The 23340-nt window shown below is 32.8% G+C and overlaps 1 protein-coding gene across 1 annotated transcript in view; it reads right to left on the bottom strand.

The window, feature by feature from the left end:
* Positions 1-3340: 3340 nt before the first annotated feature.
* Positions 3341-23340, bottom strand: part of gus (splA/ryanodine receptor domain and SOCS box containing gustavus) — a 32933-nt gene continuing 12933 nt past the window's right edge. The window contains exon 3 of the mRNA XM_035378021.2: positions 3341-4026. Coding sequence (XP_035233912.1) covers positions 3896-4026 — 131 coding nt within the window. The 3' untranslated portion in view covers positions 3341-3895. The remainder of the gene's footprint in view (positions 4027-23340) is intronic.

The following is a 23340-nucleotide window of genomic DNA, read 5'->3' as shown; positions in this document are numbered from 1 at the left end:
TGCACAAATTGCAGTTTATTAAACTCAGCCACTTAATAACTTTCTCTTTAATTCCATAAACAAGACAATTTCTTGTTCAGTTACAAAGTTCCACTGTTCAAGTCCTGTAATTACTGTGTCGAAAATACAGACTAACTTGTCAATCAATATTTTTTCATTTCCAATAACCTCTCTGTCACTTTCTTTGCTATCAGAAGCAGTATTTTCTGCATCTAGAACCATACTACATGTTTCACCGTCCATTAATTGATTGATGATTGGGGCATTGTCATTGCAATGAAAAACTTCTGTTATATCATCTTCATTTATTACCGCTTCTCCACATTTCTTTACATAATCTAATAAATGGAAAATTTCACCTTTAATTTGTGATGTCCGAAAACCTTCAAATTCACGGCTATCATCTTCATCGTTCAAGCTTAATTTTTATAAAATTGCTCTAACAGTCTGCAAAAAAATAATAAGCCAAAGGAACAGCGCAATCTGCAACATTAACTTAAGATTAAGGAACAGTGCAATCTGCAACATTAATTGAAATGCCTTAGAATCAGTAAAGGTAATTTTAGCCTAGCTTATACCATCCGTTATATATTAAACGTGCATGTGTAAAGCATAAAAAAAAAAGTCTGTGGCTTTGAGGTCTGGATTATAGATCATTCCGAATAATGGGACGTCTGGATTACGGACTTTATACTGTATATATATATATCAGGTTCAAAAAGAAGTTTGATCAGTGGATTAAGTGCCCATTTTCTTCAAAGCATCAACAGAAAAGAATCGGTATTTTCACTTCTTTCTGCTAAGTGTATGATGGGATATCCAGAGAATAATCTACAAATGACAAATGTAACAAAATGATAAATGCCAATCTCTGCTAACAGACTGCGGACTGACATTTAAGTGTCCAGCAGTCACTAAGGCCTTTAGTTTTCATCATGATAATGGCAGACTTCATGCTGCTTTAATCGGTCCTTGATCCCTCCCTACCATATCATTCAATTATTTCAGAGCATCATTCTTTAAATCTTGGAAGATTAGGTGGATGTGTAAACAGCATCACAAGACATTTGTTACGCAAAAATAGAGAACTTTATTGGTTTGGAATAAACATAATACCAAACAGATGGCAAGAGATTGGATCATTTGAGTTACAAAAAAGTACACAAGGGATATCTGGCTAAGGGAAGGGATGCCTCCATAGAGGACTTTCTAAAGGGAATGGATCATATCCATGTTACAGTTGAGGAATTAGTTTGCAGCATTAACAGCTATGCTTTAAAAGAACATGAGATAACTCTAATGACCTACATTATCTAAAATCAACAACCCAAACTTTACAATTAGGTACTGTCAAGCATTTTAAATTCTGAAATAATAAATATGCACCAATCAAAAAAAAAATTACATTGGAAGACATGCTATGGCAAAATGACAAGCAAAAGAAATGAATGTCATCTATAAATTAACAACAAAAAAGTCTTGACAAATAGAAATATATAGTAAGTCCAATAGTTAAAATGTCCATTCAGTCCAATATTAAAAACAATGAAATGGTTTTAAAGAATTTTTTTAACTCCAAGACATATTAAAAATTCATTAAATATTACAGTGAACTATACTCTAATATATTAAAATCCTAACCTTCAAATTTTGCATTCATTGCTTTAGTATGGATCTGAAAGGAAGATCAATTATGGAAGCCTCCATGAAACATTAACTGATGTAGTTATATTATGGCATGGGTTTGTTATTAAACTTTCACAGAAATACAATTATTTCTTAAAAATCAAAGGGAAATGAAAACCTTCAAACTGGTTCTGACAAGAGGAAAAATTGAAAGGTAATAGTAGTAACAAAGATTTTTGATGTAGCGGCAAATTTACACTTTAAAAAGTTAATCTAAAATAATAACAGTAATTCATTCAGCCTATTGAAATGATAAGGCAATATCTTAGGGCTTAATATGTTAACATTATTTGGTTATGACTGATATAATTCTGGCTTCATTATGACACAGTCTTTAGCCACACATTATGGTAAACAACTAAAAAATTACAAAAGCTTTCAAATAAATGTTACATCATTTATTTATACAACTTTATTATTATTATTTTTAAATTTTTTTAAATTTATTTATTTATTTATTTATTGCCTGTCGAAAAATTTTGAAAAAAGCTATTCACAAAATCAGATTATTTAAGAACATTTTGTTAGTGATATTATTTGACAACAGTTGAAATTCTGGTATTTTACAGAAAAGTTTACTGCAGGGTTACACTTAAAAATCGAGGTTTCAGAGAGAACGTGTTAAATTCAACAACTATGGACTTAAATTTATTTATTCATTTTCTACAGTCAAAATCATTATTAATATGTGCTATCAATCTCCTGTTCTTTCAAAATCAGAAAAGAAACCATGCCATGTAAAATTAAATTAGGCACAACTTTAGTTTGGAATACATTTTGAATAAAACTCTATCAAGTTCGAGAGTGATCAGACACAGTCCCTCAGAAGCCAAAAAAAAAAAAAAAAAAAAAAAAAAAAAAAAAAAAGGGGGGGGGGGCATATTTTTTTCCCCTTTCCTGAAAAAGAAAAACCTATATCTGATCGTTGTTCAAAATCTATACTTAAGTTGCTGTTTTATCTAATTTTTAATTAAACTCACAAATTTCTAAATAAAATACGTATAACATAAATACATTTGAAAAATGTATGCCTATTATTATATAGAAGAAAGCTGAAAGATAAGTTTGGCATGAAACAATGCTTCTTTTCAAATGCTTATATGTACCTTCAAATGATTTTATATATATAAAGTTGATAAAATTATTGCCTTAAGTGTGAAAATAATTACATGCACTTTACAGCAAAGAAATATAATATCAGTACTTGAATATTTGCACACAACATATCTGATTATGCACACAACATTATCTGATTCTGGATAACAAGAAATAAAAGGTGGGGGGAACCATATAAATGTTTTAAAATGCAATTATTATTATTTGCTATACAGTTATGTCAAGCAGAAGAAAATCTTGATTGTCAAGATTGGAATTTCATTATACAATCACATTTTTATGTCAATGATTTTCATTTCTAACCAGACTTGGTATATTCAAATACATTAATAAGCGATTAAAAACTGAAGAAAACTAATATGTGTGAAATATTTTTTCAATGTTAATTTTGTCTGATATTAATATGCCAAGAAATATTTTTACTTAAAATGGTTATTTGTAACTTGGCATTAGTTACTGCATGGAATCAATTTCAAGACATGAAATTAAATGTAGAGAGAAGATTAGATCTACAAGATAAATCATTATTAATACAAGCTCAAAAAGAAATAATTTTATTTAAAAATTTACAAGTTTGAAACAAAATTATATAAAATCATAATTAGATTTGAAATTTAATAAAAAATTACAAAATACATATAAAGACGAAACACAATAGCACTCCAAAACCATATCTGAAGAAACTTTCATATAGTTCACTTATTACCATTTACTTCTAGCATATCGAGGTAGGTAGCTGCCAGATTTGTTAGATTCATCCCAACATTTCAAAACCATCAAACCTATTTAGGAGCTGCTCTTACATCTACAAATTTATATCCGAATGCAGACATAAATTAAGTACTTCATATACAAACCAAATAGAATGGCCAGAAGCATCATTCCATCTTATAACTAACAAAGATTATTAATTGATAAATTAACAAACCAAACAAAGGTTTGCCATCCATAAAATGCACAATCACTACAGTGGGAGAATATTTACTGTATGGCACAAGAATGACCTGGACCAGCATCACACATATATTTATGTGAAGAAATCTTGAGTTGTAGGTGGTCCCAAAATGGATTAATACTATGCTTGACCTATTTTTCAATCTTGATACAAGAGATAACTTTTCAAAGCTTTAGGTAAGCTGAGTTCATGAACTCTTCCTAAGCGCTTCTTGTTAATTTGTTGCCTAATGACTCTTCGGCATATATCTTTCAAAGGCAAGGGTCCAGCTAAAATGAATAAAAATAGATTAACATAATACTATTACTTGAACTTAGAATTAAATTTATTAAATTATTTACAAATGTTAGAATAAAAACCCATATAATGTGCATGAAATACTGTATTCACAGAATTATATGTACAAAGTACTAATACTGCAGGTGACAAATATTTCACACAACAGTTACTACTTTGCAAACAATGATAATTTCATTTACAAGTAGATATGCTTTGATTTTGAAGGAAAAAAAAAATGGTAAACAGATATTGTAAATTAATAATTAAATGTACTAAATACTGCATTATATGTATATGTAAGATATAACAAAATACGATGGTTGTTTTAAAAATAATCAGCGACCTCAAAATTAACTATTCTAAATTTGGTGTTGTCCCATATTCGAGATTATTCCAAATTACATAACCTGCCTGAAATTTAAACGTAAAATTTTCTCTGCCAAAGTGATGATTTGACATGTATAAAAATAAAGATGATGATTCTTCAATTCAATTTTCTCAACCTCTTATTCATGCCTTTCCACCCAGCCGTGTCTACAACCAATTAAAATACCGAATTCCTACTACGCATTAAATTACACACACATATGTATATATGTGGGATTTTAAATCCATAACTTAATATTTTTTCTTGCGCGCTGTCTAATTTTTAGCTGCTAACTGCACGAGTGAAATTGATAGAACTCTTGCCACTTTGTTTTATGAGAGGAGATGTAAGATGATATAGATGTTGTATTAATAGATGTCATGTTAATAGATATAAGTTGTTATAGATGCCGTGGTAATAGATATACGATGTTATAGATGTTGTATTAATGTTTTATTAAATGTGTTTTGTTTGAACATGAATTGTGATTTCGAAACTAAAGAACCCACAAAATTGGTGTCACAATCAAGATCAAATTACAAACAACAAATAGAAGAATATGAAGCAAGATTGGATGAAAGAAGAAATACTTCTGTTAATAGTGAAATCGCTGCATCAACTGCTTGAATTGTCAACGACTTTCCTTTTGCTGCTGTTGACGAAGATCATGAGCTAAAACAAAATATTAGTAAGTCATCAGTTCAATTTCCATTTTCACAGTTTTCAAATGTGTATATAAATTTTAATGATACTGAAAAGCTTGATTCCTAAATTTTATGGTAATCTAAAATTTGGTTGACAAATTTATTGAAAACTTTGAGGATGTATCGAATTTGTTAAAACTAAATGAATTACAGAATCTGATATTCGGGGATGGAGGAACGCCGCGGTGCACAATGAATTGGAAGTTGATCTGTCAACACTATCCTTATCTTCAGGGCAGATGTTTTTATTTTATTTGGCTTACAATTCCTTACTAAATGTAGTATTTCATCTCGATGTACTCCGTCTTTGATATGATTTAAATCAAATTCCTCATCATTATTATCTGCTTTCGATAGTGAAGAAAGTGACACAGAGGTTATTGAAAACGAAAAAATTTCGATTGACAAATTAGTCGGTATTCTCAACACAGCAATTATAGGACTTGAACAGCAGAATTTTGTAATTGAACAAGAAATTATATCTGTTTATAGAATTAAAGAGAAAGTATTATCACATAAAACGAAGCAACTTAAACAACTTACATTGAAAGGTTTAATAAAGTAAACAAATAAATATCAAGCTTTTTTTTTTTGTTTGTGTAAATGTTGATACCCTTTAGATTTTAGATTAATTGAAAGAAATGTTTAATAAAGTAAACAAATAAATATTAAGCTTTTTTTTTTTTTTTTTTTTTTTTTTGTAAATTTTGATACCCTTTAGATCATAATTGTTCTTTATTTCATAAATTATGGTTTCATATTTTTAATTTTATAATTTCTGCATGCCATCTTGCCAGATTTAAACTGATCATCTATAATCCGGAAAAATCGATAATCCGGAATCGCCGAAGTCCAGACGAGTCCGAATTAACCACTTTTGACTGTATTCGTAAAGAAGCAGTTAAATGATATGCATAAAATTGTATCAATAGATAATGTAGAAGTAAAAGCTCTCATTGATACAAGAAGTGATATAAATATAGTATCGGAAAACATTTATAAAGTAATTGGTTCACCTAATATTAATTCTTCCAATTCTAGCAGGCTTTGGTAACAATAAAGTAAAGCCTATTGGTTATTTTAAAGGTTCCATACGAATTGATGATTGAGAAATTAAATCAAATATTTATGTTGTGCCTCAAAGAACAATGAAAGAAAATGCTGTTATTGGAAATGAATTGCTTTCACAAATGGAAATTATTATGAACAAGAATGGCATATCTATGAAAGTAGCAGAAGTTGAAAATGAAGACAAAAATAAATCGAATTTAATGTATATAATTGTTGGTGAAGAAAATGGATTAGATAATTGTTAGGATAATAAAGCATGCAAGTCCAAAGTAAAATACTTAAATGAAAGTTATATTCCTAATAAAACCAAAAACCCTGTAGAAGAAACATATAAGATGAATTAAAGGAAAACGAGTCTCAGGAAGAAAAAAGTGATGCTAAAAGTGGAAAAAGAAAACTTCAAAACGCAGAGGAAAGGAAGAAAAATTCCACCTAAGAAGGTTCAAGAAATCAAACAGATTAGTGAAAAAATTAACGATTCCAAAATAGCCACTTCAGGGCCAAAGAGTTCTAGGAAAAGTAAGAATTCAAAATTTGAGAAACTAGTTGAAGATAATTCTGGTGAAACAGGAATATCAACAGTAAGAAAAAGTAAACAGCAAGTGAAATTTCCAGCTAAAGAACTGGATCCTGGTATGTCTGAAAAACTTAAAGGAACACAAGCCAAAAGAAAATCTATTAATACCAAAATGCATATTATTTTAAAAGATGACCAACTTATTTCTTTGAGATCAATTATAGGTAAAGAACAATTAAAGCAGGAAAAAACTATTTTACAAATGGATTTGGATGCTCCTGAACAACAAGTTAGATCTTTGGAAAGAAAAGTTTCCGTATCAGAACAGACTGCAGAAATGTTACAGAAACAATTGTTAGATGCCAAGAATGAAGTAGAAACTGCAAAATTTCGGATGAGAACCGAAGATAAAATCCTGTCTGAGAAAGAAAAACTGTTTTAAGTTCAACACGTTAAACTGAAAATGCAAGAAAAGCTACCTTTTGAAAAGGATCGCATGAGAAAAATTATGGAGAAGAGATTATTTATGAAGCAAGCAGAATTGAAAAGAAAAATATGTATCGCTGATGAAAAATTTCGTAAGTTGTGAGAAATTCTTAATGCTGATGACTGGGAACATTATGGAAATCTGTGGGATGCTGCTGCTGTTCAAACACCATCTAGTGTGACTTCAACTTACAAATCAACTAAACCTAAGACAAGGTTATATAAAAGGCGTAAATCTTCCCTTGAAGAACCTTCTGTCCCAAAAAGAAGATTTCCTAAAGCAATATCAGCTGTTAATTTTATATCTGGAGTAAGCAGACAGAATGCTTCTAATTTTCAAGCAGATACTTGTGGAAAAGAAAACATTAAAGAAACAATTGATGCAAAAATTCAAAATAATTTTGAAACTTACTGAGAAGAACTTTGAAAAGATGTGAAGAAACAAATATTTAAGGTACAGGAAGAAAATAAGAAGGCATATAACCTTCGAAGACATTTCCCAAAATGTTATAAAGAAGAACTCAATTTGGACCAAACCTTAAGTTAAAATCAAAGTATTTAGGCCCATACAAAATTGTAAAAATAAAAGACAATGACACCTATGATGTTGTAAAAGAAGATCATGAAGGACCCACAAAACAACTACATATGCTGAGTACATAAAACAATGGACCCAAGCAGATGTAAAAAATAATACTGATTATGATGTTTTAACCTGGAGTGATACAGCTGATAACCGAACTGTGATTTTTCACCTAATAATGACTTTGATTTTAGTTAATGTTATTTTTAAGATGAGATAAACGTTTCCAAAAATGTTAAAGATTGAAGACACTTTTCGATTTACATGAAATTTCTGAAAAATAGAAGGGACTGTTGACAATGTTATTGTTGCAAAGATGAAGGACAATTAAGATGTTTCCTTTCAATTTTGTCCTTAGCACACAATCTTCCCCTCTCCCTTCATATTTCTTTTCAGGTTTCGGCTTAATCTTGATGATGGTTCTTTTATCGAAGACAACCAATGATTTATGATGTCAAGAGTAGAATAATGTCGTTGAGGTCGAAACATAGCAGGAAGGCTGAATGTGGGATTTTAAATCCATAGCTTAATATGTTTCCTCGCGCGCTGTCTAATTTTTAACTGTTAACTGCATGAGTGAAATTGACAGAACTCTCGCCACTTTGTTTCATGAGAGGAGATGTAAGATGATATACATGTTGTATTAATAGATGTAAGATGTTATAGATGTCATGTTAATAGATATAAGATGTTATAGATGTTGTGGTAATAGAAATACGATGTTACAGATGTTGTATTAATAGATGAACTATATTATAGATATGTTAATGTTTTATTAAAAGTGTTTTGTTTGAACATGAATTGTGATTTCGAAACTAAAGAACCCATATATATATTACTTTTTCATAATTATGAAATTATAAAGGATTTTTATGTTTCAGTATAATTGTTATATAACAGAGCAAGTTGAAACTGTTCAATTTTGTATCTGTGTTGTTATCATGTGTAATATTAACAATAACAGAAAAAAAAAAATTATAATTTGTATTAAACTATAGAGTAAACAAAGAAAAGTCAATGCAGAACAAAGTCTAAGATCCTGACGTCCAATATCCTGAATGATCTAAATTCCGGACTTTACAGGCCACGAAAAAAAAATTTGTTTTTTATGCTTTATGCATGTACAGTTGATTTTTCCCAACAAGAAAACATGTGGAGAATCCCAATTCTTAATTTCCCTTCTGCATTTAATAAAATACTGTATCTGCTTGGCATAAACTCAAACCAAAACATTCTATATAGAAACATCGTTGATTTTACACAACTAACATTCTATATCCCTGATGCCAACTTGGTGAATCATCATTATATTTGGCTTTCATTACCATATGTTTATCAACACATGACAACTTTAGTAATGACTCATGCAGCAATACCCAAACAAATTTTTTGTTACATTAGTACTTGAATAATAAAGAGTATGGAAACCTTTTATGTTGACATTATGCTTGGCGGTGATTACAGATATAAGTTATATGCACTAAATGTTGAAAAGGAAAAATTTAACAAAAATTTCTTTTTATACGCTAAAATTTGATTTTGTTAATGATATAAGCTAAAAGGTTATAATTAGTGCTATTTGAATTAAGAATAACTGATATTTAATTCACATAAAGGAAGAACTGGCATCAGGCGGCAGAATTTAGGAAAGACAAAATTTTCGGAATTCAGAGAAGCACCGAGTCACAAAATTAAAAGATGATAAAATGTTTAAAATTTAGGAAAAGCACTGGGACCCAAAATTAAGGAGTAGCAGAAATTTAGAACCTAGGAAGATGCTCGGAAGCATAATTCAGGACCCGCAGAGACTGCATCAGGTGGCAAAATATCTAGCACCAGCCCTCAGTAAGTTTAAGTGGATGTGGGAATTTATTTATTCAGGACTCGGAAAAAGACATAAGTATAATAAATAATTCTGGAGCTGCAACAGAATCTGCAAAGTGAAAAGCATGTTTCGATGCCCATTAAACAAAAAGTGGAATTGCTGCAAGAAATGGATATAGGTATATTCTATTCAAAATTATGCAAAGAGTATAGCACTGGAAATCATCAACTGTATATGACATAAAAGAAAAAGGAACTTTTTGTGGATTCCGACACCCCACTCGCAATGAATAACAGAAAATTATTCGCTATGTTAAAAGTGACGATCATGACAAAGTGATGATTTGAATGGTCAGCAAGAGACATAGCAATGGTGTGCCATCAAGGAGTCCAATGCTAGTGGCTCAAGCCAAAATATTTCATGAAGAAATAAACTGAAAAACTGAGTGCACATATTTGACAGATTGGAAATTTTAAAATCGCTGCAGAATAATGCCATTAAAAACTTCAGTTGATACTGAAGCTTCTGAACTATTTGCAGATGAATTCATTGAACTCATTAGTAGCGAAACATTATCTCGAGGAGAAATTTACAACGGAATTTACAGAAATTTACCCCAAAACAAATGAAACTTTGGGGGGGGGGGCAATATGTACCGTGAAATACCTTGGTAAGCTCTACAGTAAAGGATCCAACTGGTGCCAAAGATTTAAAAGCCTGACTAGCAATTTCAGCATACGCAAATGCTGCAGGAATGCAAAAGTGTAAACTTTTTGGAATCGGGAAAAACTCAAGGATTTAAAAGAGTAAAGATTTTTCCGTTATATATAATGCAAATAAAAGAGCACGGATGACACAAGCATTAATAGATGTATGATTGATTTGAAAATTTATTTCATGTCCGAGGCTCGGAAAAATTGTAATTTGGTTAGTTTACCGAGTGACGCAAAAATTGTCCTGATTGTAGATAAATGTTCGGCTCATATTTCACTTAATGTTTTAATGAAAGATAATGTATCTGTGTTATTCTTTCCTCCAAACTGTCCGTCCATAATTCAGTCTATGTATTCGGAATAGTGCGCAAGCTAAAATGCAAATATAAAGTAGCATTTTTAAAATTCATGTTGAATTTCTTTAATAATGCGAAGAGTATTCAAGAATTAAAAAAATATTTTAGCATAAAATTTGCTGTGTGGAGCATTGCAAGATCGTGGGAGGATGTATCTCCAGACACGTTAAATATGCTTGGCATAATTTATGGCCAGCTACCATAATTCATGGTGAGGATTATGAAGATGAGAACTGTGAATTTGAAGGCTTTCAGATATCGCAAACCACAGGTGAAATTTTCCAATTAATGGATTTTGTAAAGAAATGTGAAGAAGCGATAATATATGAACATGGTATAAGAAACATTTTTCATTGAGATGACAATACTCCAATCATCAATCAATTAATGGATGGCAAAATCTATAGTATGGTTCTAGATCCAGGATATACTGCTACCAATAGTGAAGAAGTGACAGAGAGGTTATTGGAAACGAAAAAATTTCTACTGACAAGTTCGATGATCACAGTAACTACAGGACTTGAACAGTGGAACTTTGTAACTGAATAAGAAATTATGTCTGTCCATAGAACTGAAGAGAAAGTCTTAGCATAAAAAACAAAGCAGTTTAAACAATTTACATTCAAAAAAATTATTAATAAAGTAAATTAATAAATATTAAGCTTTTTTTTTATAAATTTGGATACCCTTTAGATCATAAATGCTTCATTATTTCATAAATGATGATTTCATATTTTTAATTTAATACTTTCTACATGCCATCTTACTAGATTTAAACTGATGATCTAATATTCGGAAAAATTCCAGCGGGTCCGGATCTTGGACTTTGCACTGTGTAACGAATCATGCAAAGATTAAATATAATTACCAGTATTTGTTTTGCCAGGTAGTACTGGGTATATCTTGGTGTTTGTTTAGCCACATTATGTTCAGTCTTTGTTCAACATGCTATGAATAGTTAATTTTTAAATTTTCAAAACTTGTTTTGGATAACAGTACACCATGAATACTGAATTAATAAATACAGATGAATGAATGCTGTAAAAGCCAGGTTATATATACATGTACCTGTCTGAAGTACTAGGCTTAATGGGAACTAAATGGGTAGAAAAATATTTACAATTAACATGCCCATTAAATGTAGTTAATAATAATAAATTAACTATATATGATGGTGCTAATTAAGCCATTCCCTGCCAAAATGAAAATAACTGAAACTCAACATGGAACTTATTTTTCTGCTTTATTCTGAATCCCAGTTATACATTTCACCTTGTTACATAAAAATATAAATGTAATTTTTTAATATTTGAAATGCTGTGAAAATGAAACAGCACAATCCACTGCACACAGCCAGATCTATCTGTGAAAGTATAGGAAATATTTCATATGCATAAGTAACTATACATTGTTACTGGCTGATTGCTGGTGTGTGTTATTTTTTCTTAGTCATAAAAACTAAATTATCAATTTTAGCAGCATTTAAAATTTTTATTAATGTTTTAAGAACACCTTGTCTCATTCTGCAACTTGAGTTTCATTTGCTTAAAGCTGCTGATCCTAACAGGTATATGACTTCAAAAACATTATGGTAAAATTCTACATACCGTATTTACGCGAATCTAATGCGCATCGTTTTTGGCCAAATGTAGTACTCAAAATTGGGATGCGCATTAGATTCGATGGCGCATTAGATTCGAGTGCAAAGTTCGCCGATGACGTCAACCGAATTTAAATCGTAACAATGGATTACTGTATTTCTCGACTACATTTACCATTACATTTATGGTTGACACATTATTGCACAGAGAATACAAACTGCAGAGTACGTAGTCACGAATGGAGGGCAAGCAGAGAAGAATGTCATATGATGCTACTTTCAAACATAAAGTAATTCTTTATCCTGAAAGAAATGGCAATAGAAAGGCTGGGAGAGAGTTAAACGTAGCTGAGAGCAATGTTCGCTTGTGGCGGCAACAGAAATTGGCACTGTTTGCAACTAAAACTAGTAGAAAGAAATTCGCTGGCCCTCGCACACCCTAAAATTGAAGAAACGGTTTTGGAATTTGTACGTGAAAGGAGGAAGAATGGACAACCTGTGACTAGTGACACTATAAGAAATAAAGCAAAAGAGGAGGCTGAAGTTCTTGGAATACCGAAACCAGAGTTTAAAGCTAGCCGTGGATGGGTGGATCGGTTTATGAAGCGAATGGGCTCTAAGACGCCGTACAACAATATGCCAAAAGCTTCCTGCAGATTTTGAGGGAAAACTACTAACATTTTAGCGGTATGTCATCACACTTCAGAAGGAAAAGAATTTTTCAATGGGGCAAATTGACATCGCTGACGAGACAGCAATTTGGTTTGATATGCCTCGTAACTACACCATTACGGAGAAGGGGACATCATCAAAATAGTGAATAAAGACGTTTACTATTAATCACTGATTGTAGAAACTGTTAGCTAGATAGAAATGTTACGATTTATTTCATGTTCATACTTTACGATATGTACCATATACGGTAGTGGTAATTAACAATGATTGTTTCACATAACAATAGCCCACTAATAGGTTAATTCTATGTTCTGCTACTTTATGTATAAATCTATTGTTGTATAAAATATGGTATCTAAATTTAAATAAAATTATCATACCATTGATTGATAGTTTATATACAAATCTATTGTTGTATAAAATAAGATTCAATAAATTTCTCATACCATTGATGCGCATTACATTCGCCGACAAACAATTTTTTTATTATTTAAAGTTTTAAAATGGGGATACACATTAGATTCGCATAAATACGGTATATATAATTTTGAGATAAATTGCAATTTAGTAAATTCCATGCATTTACCTTTATTACATATTGCTTTATTAACTGCTGTGTTGAGAATTTGAACCAACTTGTCAATTGAAATTTTTTCATTTTAAGAAACCTTTCTACCACTTTCTTCACTATCAGTAGTGGTACTTTCTGAATCTAGAACATACTACAGATTTTGCCGTCTGTTAGATTGATGATTGCGACATTGTCATCACAATGAAAAATTTCTGTTGTATCATTTTCATTTATTACCACTTCTCCACATTTCTTTACAAAATCTATTAACTGGAAAATATCACCTTTGGTTTGTGATATCTGAAAACTTTCAAATTCATGGCTGTCATCTTCATCATCCTCACTATGAAAAATGGTAGTTGGCCATAAATTACGCAAAGCATTTAAAAAAAATCTGGAGACACATCCATGCAATGCTCCACACAGCATATTTTATGCTAAAATACTTTAAAAAATATTGAATATTTTTGCCATTGTTCAAGAAATTTAACAGGGATTTTAAAAACGCTGCTTTATATTTGCATTTCAGCACGCACACTATTCCAATATCCAGAGGCTGAAAGACGAAGATACAACTTGGAAGAAAGAATAATACAGATATATTATCTTTTCACTAAAATATTAAGTGAACTACAAGCCAAATAGTTGTCTCCAATCATGACAATTTTTATAGCATCAGGTAAACCAACCGAATTCAAAGTATGATTCGACGAGTATGAAATGATTTTCAAATCAATCACTCATTAAGGCTTGTGTCATCCATGCTCTTTTATTTGCATGATATATAAAGGAAAATCTTTATTCCTTTAAATGCTCGAGGTTGTGCATTTTTTCCGATTACGAAAAGCTTACACTTGCGCATGCTAAAATTGTTAGCCTCACTTTGTAATCTTTGACACCAGCTGGAGCCTTTTCTGTAAAGGTTGCCAAGGTATTTCGTGGTACATATTGCCAGAAAAGACCAGTTTCATTAGCACTGTAAATTTGTTCTGAAGATAACTTTTCACTAATAATGAGTTCAATGAATTCATCTGCAAACAGTTCAGCAGCTTCAGTATCAGCTGAAGCTTTTTCTCCTGAAATTTTTTAATTTGGTTAACCAACCTGTTAAATATGTGAACTCAGTTTTCAAGTTTATTTCTGCACAAAATATTTTGGCCTGAGCCATTAGCACTGGACCTATCAATGGCAAACCCTTGCCGCAACACTGTCTAACTGATTTATTCATCACTTTGTCACGACTGTCACTTTTAGCATAACACATAATTTGTCTGTTACTCATCGCGAGTGGGGTGTTGGAATCCACAGAAAATTTTAAAAGTTCCATTTTTTGTTTCCTTTGTCATGTACAGTTAACTTTTCAATGCCTCACTCCTCGCATAATTTTGAGATGGATATATATTTATGCATTTTTTTGCAATTCCCCTATTTGTTGAATGGACATAAAAACATGATTTTTCTTTGTAGATCCTGTTGCAGCTCCAGAATTAGAAACTCTTTTCGACATAATTGAAAGTTCAAAATTTAATTTTTAAAAAATAGTGCAATCTGCTATATTAACTTAAATTGCTTAAAATAAGTAAAGTTTAATTTTAGCCTAGCTTAATAGCACCCGCTATACATTACTGGCTATGTATCATGAAACTGGCGATGAAAGACAAGTTGTTTCGTTACACTTTGCCATGCTTTTATCTGAACAATTAAGCCTGAAATTGTATTAGTTATTTATTATACTTGCGTCTATTTCTTGCACATGCTTAAGGTTTATCCGAGTCCCAAATATATAAATTCCCATATATACTTATCAAGGGATCTTACCGCCTGATGCAGTCTCAGCAAGTCCTAAATTCTGCTACCAAGCACCTCCCTATGTTATAAATTTTTGCCACCTCTAGTAAAAATTTTGTTGCTTGGTGCTTTTCTAAATTTCAAAAATTCTGTCTTCCCTAAATTCTGGCACCCAGTGCGCCCATACAAGCTCTGAGCTGGTTCTGGGTTTATGTGAATAACAAATCTGTTATTTTTAATTCAAACAGCACTAAATGTAATCTTCTGGCCTATGGGTATCATTAAACCTTTGACGCGCAGTTGGTCGCGTTTTGAAACCACCAATTTTCGAATTTTTTTCCTCCGTTTCTTTCCGAAATCTTTGAGTGAAAATCGATTGATTACTCATTTTTTACCTCTAAATAACACAAAATGACTCAGAATAATACATGCTTTAAGTCTTAGTTCTTCAAATCGACTGCCTTTTAAAATTCAATGAGACAAAATAACTTCCTTTTATTAATAAAAACAACTTAAATTTCAAAAGTTATTCATCGCACATCATGATTTCTATCATGAACAATAAAAAATTGCAATAATTCAACTGCATAAATAAAAAAAAACCCTATCTATATTTATGACGTTTGCTTGGTGGTTTCAGGGCACGACCACTGCTCTACTAGAGCACTGTGTCACAATACTCACACTTCTCTAGAGGCTCGATGGTCGCACCTTGAAACCACTGCTCTCCACAATGGCGTTTGCTTGCTTTTCAAATAGGAATGTTTATTTTCACCTGGATATAGATAAGGGCTTTGAAACCACAGAGTTATTTTATTACTAAACAATACATGCACCTGCCAAATGAAAAGGTCTTTCTTTTCCAGAGACTTTTCTCTGACGTCAACACACTTGCTTCTCAAGCTAGTATTGTGATTTTATAAATTATTTGGTGTGGTTTAAATTTAATGTAAATATACTTTGCTATAATTAAAAATAGAAATCGTGTAAAAGTTTTATTTAAATTAAAAATATATTGGGACAAAATACGAATAAAATAAATATGAATGGGAAACAAATGATCTGTACCAAAACCAAAAAAGAGCAAGCCCCCCCCCTCCATAAACATAACCACAAATTTCATGTGCCAAATGAAAAGAAACTAAATAACACTGAACATATACCAGTGAAATTTAGAATATCCGGGCAGTGTACATTTTGTAGCACACGGAAACCTGATGGAATAAAATACATATGCGAAATGTGTAGTGTGGGTCTATGCATGTACCAAAAAGACAAAACATGCTTTGAACAGTGTCACAAAAAAAAAATGTCTTCTTTGAAATTTAAAAAAAAAAAAAAAAAAAAAATAAACTTACCCCCCCTTTTTTTACTTCCTTACTTTTACTGAGTTTATCCATTTATATAAACGTCTCTATTATGCAGGATTTATATTTTCATCGCTATAGAAAAATTACATAAATGTTTATTAATTTTTTCTGACGATTTACTTCGTAAAATAATACAAAAAATTTACATATAATGCAATACTTACTTATTTTTTTTTAAGATTCGTAAATCTCGTCATTTATTGGAAACACATGTTGAGAATCGAGCATTTAATTAATATTATGTGCAGTTTCAGTGGCATCAAGTGGTATGAAGTTTATTTTGGAAGGTGCATTCAGCTATCCAACAGCCTGTCAGATTTAATGACTACGACGTGTACAACAGCATTCTGAAGTTGGAAGAGCCTAAAACATATGACGAAGCAACGAAATCTCCTTAATACGCAGACTGGAAACGAGCCATGTACAAAGAAATGGCTTTGCATGCCAAACATGGAACATAAGAACTTGTTGAGCCACCTAACGGACGTAAAATCCTCGACAATCGCTGGTTTTACAGAGTGAAGACAAATCTCGAAGGCTCAATCGAGAGATTCAAGGCCCGTTTAGTAGCAAAAGGGTACACCCAGACGGTGAATATCGACTACGAATGCACATTTAGGATGGTGTATTGCTATGATGCTATTCGAGCTCTAATTGCAACAGCAGCCAAGGAGAATCTCAACTTATATCAAATTGACGTGGAGATGGCATTCCTTTAAGGTGATCTAATTGAGGAGATCTACATGTATCAACCCGAAGGCTATAACGATGGAAGTAAGTGAGTATGCAACACGCTCCGACCTTCATATGGCTTGAAACAAACTGGACGATGTTGGAATGCCAAGTTTACTGGCGTGCTGAAGAAATATAGCATGATACAAAGTAAATACAATTGCCTGTTCATACTAAATGATTATGGAGATGCTGATGGCGATTTATTTTGATGATGGCATTGTCGCTGTTCAGGACAAAGCAGCATTCTTTACATTTATTCTTTACATTATTTATCAAGCAGCACTTTAAAATTCGAGTAATGACGTTAAATTTCCTTGGTCTTCAAGTTGAATGTTTGAAAAATGGCTCACTCTTCCTGCACCAAGAAGCATTTATAAGAAAGATATTAGAGCGATATGGAGATGCTAAGACATCACACATCCCAGTAAAGAAGTCGAGTCTCAAGGTCGACTACGGTCAACCGAATGACGATGGCATGATCGAGATCAAGGAGGCAAAGCCTCTCAGCAGTGAAATTCCATACCAATCAGTAGTTGGCAGTTTGCTGTACTTGGCGATGAGGACCCGACCGGATATTGCTTACGCAGTGAGTTTAATGTCTCGAAAGCTGGACAATCCTACAGAGATTGATTGGGAAATCATACAGACAACATTAAGGTACCTTCGCAATACCAAAGGACATGGCATCGTGTACAATAATGAAGATGATAGAAGTTTGATGTTGTTTAGTGACGCAGATAAAAACAGCTGTGCAGAAACATGTAGGTCTCGAACAGGTGTTATTTCTTTCTATGGTGGAGGTGTAATTAGGTGATGAAGCAAGCTACAGGAGGCCATATCCAATTCGACGACAGAGGCAGAGTTCATGGCAGCAGCTGATGCCACAAAAGACCTGATATGGTTGAAGAGCTTGTTCAGTGAGATAGCTAATAATGTCTCATTGCCTATCCTACAAATTGATAACTAGAGTACCATCAAGTACATCAAAAATCCAATGTTCCATGCACGCACAAAGCACATTGACCAAAGGTACAAGTTTGTGCAAGATGAGTTCTCGAAGGGACGTTTTCAATTAGGCTATGTCAGAAGTAATGAACAACGAGCAGACATTCTGACAAAGGCACTTCCAGCACCTCAGTTTCATTTCCAGAAGTTGGTTGGTGTAAAAACAGTTAATAAGTAAAGGTTAATCTATATGAACAATAACTATTTTCATGCTCGAAGGAGGCTGTTGAGAATCAAGCGTTTAATTAATATTATGTGCAATTTCAGTGGCATCATTGTTTTATTCTTTTAATATGTTTTATGCATCTGGCATCACTATTATTTTCGTCATTTTAAAAGTTGTCATGTAAACAATAAGACATACGTAAGTTCTCTTTACTTTTTTTGTTAATAAAGTCCAAAATTTAATTAGCCATCACTCTGTTTGATAATTTTATAACAACACGCAGAGAAAAAGGTAATTTTTTTTCCCTACTACTTCAGTAAGTCCTAGATGCGTGCTGGTTTAACAGTGCGACCACCACCCACAGAACGATGGGCAAGAGTAGATTTTTTAAAATTCATATATTACTTGTCTCTAGGATCATAATATTCAATTTCTAGAGTTTTCAGTTAAAAAAATTATAAAAATAATATAGCACGCATCAAAGGGTTAACAAAGTCTATTCTTAGCATATTGTAGGAAATTTTTGTTAAATTTTTATTCGCCAACATTTCGTAGCCACATTTAACTTAAATCTGTAATCATTGCCAAGCATAATGTCAACATAAAAGGTTACCATATTCTTTGTTACTCAATTACTAATATTAAAAAAAAACGTTTAGGCATTGCTGCATGAGTCATTACTCAAGTTGTCATGTGTTTAAAAACATGCAGTCATGAACGCAAAATACAATAAATAATGATTTGCCAGGTTGGCGTCAGGAACATGAAATACTAGTAGGTGTAAAATCAATAATGTTTCTATGTAGAAGTGTTTCGGTTTGAGACACATACGAAGCAGATATGCAGCTACGGAGCCAAATTATTGATCATGCAAATTTATGCTAAAATGATCGTTTCTTAAGTAATGAGGTATTTTATTTAGTGCCAAAGTGAAATTAAGAATCCAAGTTCTATACCTGTTTTATGAGACAGCTGAAATCAAATGTGCATGAATAAAGCATTTTTTTTTTTTTTTTTTTTTTTTAAGAGGCTATTGGTGGCTTTGAAGTTTGGATTTTAGACCATTTAGGATACTGGACGTTCGGATCTCAGACTTTGTACTGAGCCTTTTCTACAGGCAAATGCATATGATAGCTTTTACAAGAATAAACAGGACTAGCTCATTTCTTTGTGCGACTCCCTGCTGACACAATCCTTGTAGGGGGTAACAGGAAATAGTTGACATTCCAAATTAATTGTAATGACATATACAGGGTGATTACAATTAAAGTTACTATTTCAAAATGCCCTCATTTTAAAACTACCGGTCAGAATGACATGATATTTTACCAGAACAATCGCTAGGGAATGGAATTTTGTTTGACCAGTGGGGAAAAAAAAAAAAAAAAAAAAGTTTCAAAATGTTTCAATAATAAGGTAATTTAATCCAAGGTAATGTCAGCGAAAAGGCCTAAATGGCCAAAATGAAGTAATAAACTCCAAGGGTTTATGACAAATTTATTAGCGAAAAGACAAGAATACATATTTACAGCGAAAACTGACAAGAGAAAAAGAGGAGCTTTATGAAAAAAACACCTTATGGATGATCAAAACTGTTTGATATACTCTCCCCCTTGTCCACTACTAGCTGGAAGTGCAAAACAACACTTTCCACAACAGATCGAAGGGTCAGTGCTGATGTTATTAATGTTGTACGTAATGCTTGCCTTCAAGTCAGCCAGATTTGCAATCCACCTGTTGTTAATGATATTCTGCGGGTATCGCCAAAGCAAAAAATCCCATGGGGTTAAGTCGGGAAAAATGCAGTGGCCATACTGTTGGAAAATGGCGGCTTTTGTTTCTACGAGGGTAAGGTCAAAAGTTCTCAACCTGTCTAAGAGATGGCACTCCAATCAGCAAAAATTTATGTTTCCTGCCTGGGTACAGGTGTCATTGATTAGTATGACAAGTTTTAACTTGTTCTCTCAAGCAGTTTGCTTACATGAATTTTTACATTAGATGTCTTGCGCGTTATTCGTTAAAAATGGATAAACTTGAATGACGTGCAGTCATAAAATTTTTCGTTTTGGATGGATTAAGCCCTAAGAAAATTCATCCGAAGTTGACAAAAGTTTACGGGGACTCTGCTCCTTCCACGTCAACTGTTAAAAAATAGGCAGCTGAATTTAAATGTAGTCGCACATACCTCAAAGATGACCCACATGAAGGCCAAAACCCACAACTACAAAAAAGTGCATGATATTGTGTTGGACGATAGGCAAGTGAAGGTGTGCGAGATAGCTGAAGCTGTGGGGATATCGGAAGAAAGGGTGCGAAACATCTTGCATAAAGAATTGGGGATGCAAAATCTCTGTGCAAGATGGATGCCAATCAAAAGCACACAATTTTTGCAGCAATCTCTGGACAGATTCAACAGGGATCCTGCAGATGTGTGGTGATGTGTGTGGTGATTTGTCACTATGGATGAGACATTGGTCCATCACTACACGCCAAAAACGAAACAGAAGTCCAAGCAGTGGGTGGAAGTTTGTGGTTCAGCATCAATGAAAGCAAGTCAATTGCACCTACTGGAAAGGTTATGGCCAGTACGCTTTGGAATGCGAAAGGGATCCTATTAATTGACTGATTACCTTGCAAACGGGAGAACAATTACAGGCGAATATTACTCCAATGCCAAAATTTGCAAGAAAAGGCCTGGCTTGAAGAAGAAAAAAAAATCATTCACCAGGACAATGCACATGTGACAGGAAAATTGCAGGATTTGGGGTACGATTTGCTCTACCATCCGCCCTATTCTCCTGATTTGGAATCCTCACTTTCAACTGTTCACAAACTTGAAGAAATTTGTTTTTGGGAAGTGCTTCGCATCCAATGAAGAAGCTGAGAGGGTCGTAGATGAATATTTTCACAACCTTCCAAACTCTCACTTCTAGGAAGGAATACTAATGTTGGAGAAACGGTTGACCAAGTGTGTTGAAGCTAAGGGAGATTATGTACAAAAATAACATAATTTTTTAACTGAAAGTTACAGTCTTTCATTGTCAGGCTAAGAACTTTTCACCTTACCCTCGTATCATCTCTGAAATGAGCAATCAATCAGCAGCTACTTCACACGAGTAGCAATGTATGGAGGATCGCCATCTTGCATGAACATTTTGCGATCCACACACTGATGCTGCTGAAGCATCGGAAGGACATGGTTATGAAAAATTGCTTCACACACTTCCCAGTAATGGTGTAGGTAATGTGGCCCGCAGGTGCAATCTCTTCAAAGAAGGGAACGTCGACAAACACTGCCCTTATTCTGCACCACATAGTGACCTTTTCAGACTGAAGAGGTAACGGCTGTAGCAAGAATGGATTCTAAATCGTTCATATCCTGCAACTTACAGAACTTTGCAAATAAAAATACCCTTCATCAGACCACTGAATGTTCCATGGCTACCCACTGTCCTTTTCCATGTGGACAAGAAATCATAATGCAAACAATTCACATGTTTCCAGGTCAGCAGGTAGCAATTGCTGCACGTAGTTGTTATCTTCTACACATAACAGTACAAGATGTTCCAGAGAACTCTGCATACCATGCTGATAGGCATATCCAACATTCAGCCAATTCCTTATGCAGTGCTTATTCCTACATCACTGTTCGTCTCTTCTTGTAACACTATAACCATAATCTTCCACTGCCGAAATTGGTTTTCGTCCTCTACCTCATTTCACATCAAATGAACCAGTCTCTTCAAATTTACTTATCATTTTCTGAAATCGATATGTGGCAGCAGGGCCAGATTTTATGCCTTTTAATGTCCAGAACTTCTTGATAGCTGTTAATGCACAGTCACCGTTCTGATAGAAAATCTTCACGAGCAGAGCACGATCCTTCTCTGTCAAAGCCATGATGAAGCTCTCCAATAAAGTGTTACATTTCCCACTAGTGCTCTGCATTATTATCACAGCTATATCTGCAATGTGCATGTCACACCTTAAGTAATCTGTATACCTCCACAAAAGCAATGTAAAACCTGACAGCACCATTTATCGCCACATTTTGGAATTATACTTTTTTTTTTTTTTTTTTGTCAAACAAAATTCCATTCCCTAACAAATGTTCTGGTAAAATATCAAGTCATTTTGACAGGTAATTTTAAAGCTAGAATGCTCTGAAACCACAACATTAATCACCCTGTATATTATTCAGTAATACAGTGTCAAACTGATGGCCCTTAGGTCATAGGGCCCTCGAAGTAATTTTATTACTGCCTGCGAATACATTTCCAGTAAATTAATTAGCATTATTATGAGCAGAATTTGAGGGAAAAGTTTAAGATTTAATGGTTTGGAGTCCAATTTTACATTATTTTCATTGTGATATATATCTTGTTCAAAGATTTTAACAGACAAATTTGATTAATTTTTATTAGCACTTGTGAAAAGATAAATATCTTAAGTTATGAATTTTTAAGATACTTGCTTTGTTTTTGAGTACATTTACATGAGAACAGTTTTTTCATACATGAAAATTAGTATGTCTATGAAAAGAACCATACTGCTGATGAATATCTACAATTTACAATACTTGCTTTGTTTTTGAGTACATTTACATGAGAACAGTTTTTTCATACATGAAAATTAGTATGTCTATGAAAAGAACCATACTGCTGATGAATATCTACAATTTGTGATGATACATTTTAGTAATTTCCAAGATTAGAAACTTCATGAAGTGTTGTAGCTGAAAGGCGTAGTAAAAAACGAAGGTTATAATCTAC

Source organism: Stegodyphus dumicola, chromosome 7, assembly GCF_044657685.1.
Source record: "Stegodyphus dumicola isolate Sdum_Otavi_A_Nest chromosome 7, ASM4465768v1".
Lineage (NCBI taxonomy): Eukaryota > Metazoa > Arthropoda > Arachnida > Araneae > Eresidae > Stegodyphus > Stegodyphus dumicola.
Note: the sequence above shows the minus strand (reverse complement) of the source record. Positions and strands in the feature narration are given on the sequence as shown.